The sequence below is a fragment of the Apaloderma vittatum genome, unplaced genomic scaffold, assembly GCF_000703405.1.
Source record: "Apaloderma vittatum isolate BGI_N311 unplaced genomic scaffold, ASM70340v1 scaffold11466, whole genome shotgun sequence".
Classification (NCBI taxonomy): Eukaryota; Metazoa; Chordata; class Aves; order Trogoniformes; family Trogonidae; genus Apaloderma; species Apaloderma vittatum.
Window position 1 is genome coordinate 43,358 of NW_009723402.1, and position 4,195 is coordinate 47,552.

Consider the following 4,195-nt stretch of genomic DNA (forward strand, 5'->3'; position numbering starts at 1 on the left):
ACTTTGAAAACAGTAACTGTATTTCTGTAGCTCTGATTGTGTGATCTGAGGCCATTTGCTGATGCTTTAGTATCAGGACCAAGGTCAATTTACCAGTGTGAGTGTCATAGTTTGAACCTTCCCTGCTGGGAACAGAAATTACACAGCCACTTGCTCACCCCCACTCCTTCCTTTAGGGATAAGGAGGGAGAAAATTCTATGAAAAGGGCTCAAGGATCGAGATTAGGACAGGGAGGGTCTCACTTGATGTTTACGGTTACAGGCAAAGAAACAGATCCAACATGGGGAGAAAACAAACGTAAGTTTAGTTTACCACCACCAGTTTAAACAAGGTCAGTTAAGTAAGAGAGGCAGAAAGCAAACACAGATCTTAGGCACCCCTTCCCCCTATCCCTCCCTCCTTCCTGGCTACCTCCTCCCTCCCAGTGGTGCAGGGGATGGGGGATGCAATCCCTCAGTCCTCCTCGGGCAGAGGGCCCCCCTCAGCCTTCTGCTGCCATGTGGTCTCCCTCTTGGGGGCAATAGTCCTCATCCCCCACGTGAGTCCTTGCCACCATTGTGGCACCCACCCGTGGGCCACGGTTGACCTGCTCTGGTGCGAGTGCTTCTTGGAGGAGTGGGTCCCCTCAGGCGCATCCATTGCTCCTGTGGTCTCTCCCTCCTGTCATGGAGTCCTTCATGGACACATTAACTGCTGATCTCCTTGGACCACAGTTACCACGGACACTCAGGGAACATCTTGTTCCAATCATGTGTTTGCTCTCTCTTACCTGCCCCTCCTCTCCAAAACAAAACCCCAAAGTCCTCAACACAAAAAAAACAAGGAAAAGGGGAATTCCTCCAACAGGCTTCCCTTTTGAATATATAGGTTCACAGAGATGCTGATTGACCTGGACTTAACCAGGGGCAGGTCTGGCCGGTTTCCTGGGACCAGGAAGGTTCTGGAAGTTTCTCCAAAGGAGTGTCCTCCATAGCCACCCCCCATTACTAAAAATCCTAGCTAGACCCAAACCTATCATGCTGAGAAGCAGATGTAGCATTACCTGAAATTCTTAAGCAAAATGTTGGTTTCACAGGGTTCATATCATCCTACATTCACCTCTGAATCTGCTGTGATCCTTTCCTTTTACATTTGAATGATCTTAGAGACCAGGTCTTGATGTGTTCAAACAGGAGATAATATTTTCAAAACTGTATGTATTTTCGGATGCCAAAGAAAGTGACATCTGTCATGTAAAAAGGCAGAGCAGAAAGTACTCAGAAAAAAAGTTGCTAAAAAGCCAGTTGACAATACACCATTTCAGTTGCTGTTCTCAGAAGTATCCATTTTTAACTCAAGTCCTGATATTTTAAAGCTACTGGGACCTTTAGCAAAGCCAAAATACTACTGCATCCACTTCCTGCCAAAAAAAGTAGCATCATAAATTTGAAGACTTAAGTATACTTTTCAGAACTTTGACTTGGTGACATTTTTACTGGCTTTACGTAAGGGTGGAAGAAACTGTTTTGTCGCTGGGAGCAGGTGGAGCAGCTTTTGTGTGCTTTCATGCAGAAGACACTGATATCTGCACCTACTGTATTGCACACTTCATGCTCTGTAATTGCTATTAAGTCTCTGGCGACACGACTTAGTGTGAAAACAAGCCCCAGCGTTAACTTCTATGCAGAGTTTGGAAAGTCGGCACATCTCTCAAGACTTCCCTCTCTTTGCACTGGGACTTCAGAAGAATATAAGCATAGTTAGGTCCTGACCCCTGTGGAATTTCACCAACTGGGATGAGTCAAAAAAATCCACTCAGGAACTGTAGGTTGAGCGTTGGCATTTGAGGTAGTTGCATAATCATTTAAGTTGAAGGGAGCATCTGGAAGTCTGTGCTCCAGATCTCCACACAAATGCTAGGCAGAGCACACTGTTAAGAGCCTTCTGTTTTCCTTATACTTTCTGCAGCCTCTTGTTCCTCATTGGGAGTGAGACTTCACGGGCAAGCATCAGTTCCTCTGTGTTAGAATGACAGTGGCATTGACAGTGTTGGATAAAGTAAAGAGCATAGAAGAATACTTGCTTTTAAAGTAAATATGGACAGATGCAGAATTATAATCACCAGAGATTTCAGGTTGTAGAGCTAAGGTTTTCATTTTTGTTTTTTCAGATCGTAAGTTATTCTATTTCTTCTAAACTCAGCAGAGTTGTAGGGAAGCAGTGCCGCACCCTCACCAGTTTTTCTGAGGAAGAATCGATTTTGCAAGAACGTGCACAAATCTTCATAGCTTTAATTCTCCACCACACTTTTTGCAGATGAGATCAGTTGGTATCGTGAATAGAAGATTGGAGGGAAGGAAGTTTTGAAGTAGTATTTTGTTTGTTAAGTGTGATTGTATGCTCAAGATCACTGTGGTACTGTTGCACTGACGGGGAGCTAATTCTGGTACTTTTCTAGGCTGAATCAAAAGGATTCACTCTCAGTATAAACCAGGAGGCGTAACTGTGTGAGTGAGCAGATTTTTTCAACTAATAGTCTTCTGTCATCTTTTCAGGGAGCGGCTTTTGGTTTCAATGTGATAGCTGCCAAGGCTGGAGAGCAGCTGACTCCATTTTTGCCCCAGCTTCTTCCCCGTCTCTACCGTTACCAGTTTGACCCCAACCTGGGCATTCGACAGGCAATGACCAGCATTTGGAATGCTTTGGTGACCGACAAGTCAGTGGTGAGTGAGCAGAGTTGTGGATTTGCTGCTAGCCGGCAGCATCTCAGAGATCCTCGTGGGGCTGTTGCATCTTGTGAAAGGAGGGACTGTGCAGAAAGGGGTGAGGTATTGTCCTGCAGGGAAAACAAGTGCATGGTTGAGTTGGAGGACCTGCAGAGGTTTTGCTTTACCTCTTACATGTGGAAGGATATTGCAGATGTTGTTGGTGCAGCCACTGTTAAAAGCTTTCAATTTACTTGAAGCGTGGTCTTTCCACACTTCACTGTTGCTCTGATACTGCTTATGAGAAGCTCTTCAGGAATGCTTATGGCCTAAGATACCCTTTCTAGAGCAATAACATCAAAACATGGTTCCTCAGTTTTAAGCCAGAGGAAGCTCATGGGAAGAGGCTGTTCCATCAGTTTGAGGATAACTCCTCCCAAACAGGTTTTGGGAATGGGTGATTTTGTGAGATGCCCTTGTTCTACCTGTGAAAGGCCTGGAGTTGGATTTCCAAATATTTTCTCCTAACAAAGCTGATCTTGGTGTGAAATCATTCACTCTGATTCCTCATCAGAGCGCAGCCGCTTCTGTAAATGCATGTGTGGTGCTGCGTCTGAACAGTTCAGGTGATAAAGGACTAAGGGGCTTTCCTCTTTTCTTGTAGTCTTTGTGTCAGTGTTAAGCCTTGAAGCAGTCTAAAGCAAAGACAGAGTAAGTTTGCGTGGAGTGAGCTCTGGCAAGCGTTTGTTCATCCACTGTGGCTGAAAGCAGGTTTTATAATCCAAAGGGACATTTTTTTTACTGAGTACAGGACAAGGATGCTCAGTCTGTTCTTGTTTCATGATTTTTCTTTTTTTTTAATTATAGGTTGATAAGTACATGAAAGAAATTCTTGAGGATTTGATTAGTAACCTAACCAGCAGTCTGTGGAGGATCAGAGAATCCAGGTATTGCTAGAAAAAGTAACAGATTTTTCTTCTTCACCGTAAATATGTTATTGTGAGAAAGTTGAGAGGGGGTGAAGAGCACACATCCTTCTGTCAGGATAGAGCCCAGTCTTGTAGTCTGAACTTGAAGCGCGATACAATCTTGAAGCTCTTTGCTTCGTCAAGCCTGGAATTTTTTGCTTCATCAAGCCTCTGGGCTGAGCATGGTGTTAAATGTTGTCTGAAGGAGGACTTCTCTGGTCACAAAATTCTTACCTATCCTTGGACCTGAAATACTGCTTAATGTTAGAAAATCTTAGTGGTCTGGCTGTGTATGTACTTGGCAGCAAGATGCCAGTCGATATAGCTTTTTTTTAATAAACTGTAGGGTTTTTTGTAGTGTTTTGTAGTTACTCTATATTGAAAACTTCCATTTAATTTCAAGTCCAGGCTTTAGACCATTTTGTTTTGTTTGAAATCCAAAACAATTTTGTAACTGGAATGTTTGCAATAGCAATTTTCACCACAGCAGCCTTTCTCACTTGCTGTCACCTGTTTCAGTTTCCACCTGACCAGCTGAATGG

At 43.8% G+C, this 4,195-nt stretch overlaps 1 protein-coding gene across 1 annotated transcript in view; it reads left to right on the forward strand.

The window, feature by feature from the left end:
• Positions 1–3,632, forward strand: part of LOC104275982 (proteasome-associated protein ECM29 homolog) — a gene marked incomplete at both ends in the record, with an annotated part of 39,000 nt that extends 35,368 nt beyond the window's left edge. The window contains 2 exon segments of the mRNA XM_009872109.1: positions 2,536–2,703; positions 3,553–3,632. Of these exon segments, the coding sequence (XP_009870411.1) occupies positions 2,536–2,703; positions 3,553–3,632 (248 nt within the window).
• Positions 3,633–4,195: the final 563 nt, after the last annotated feature.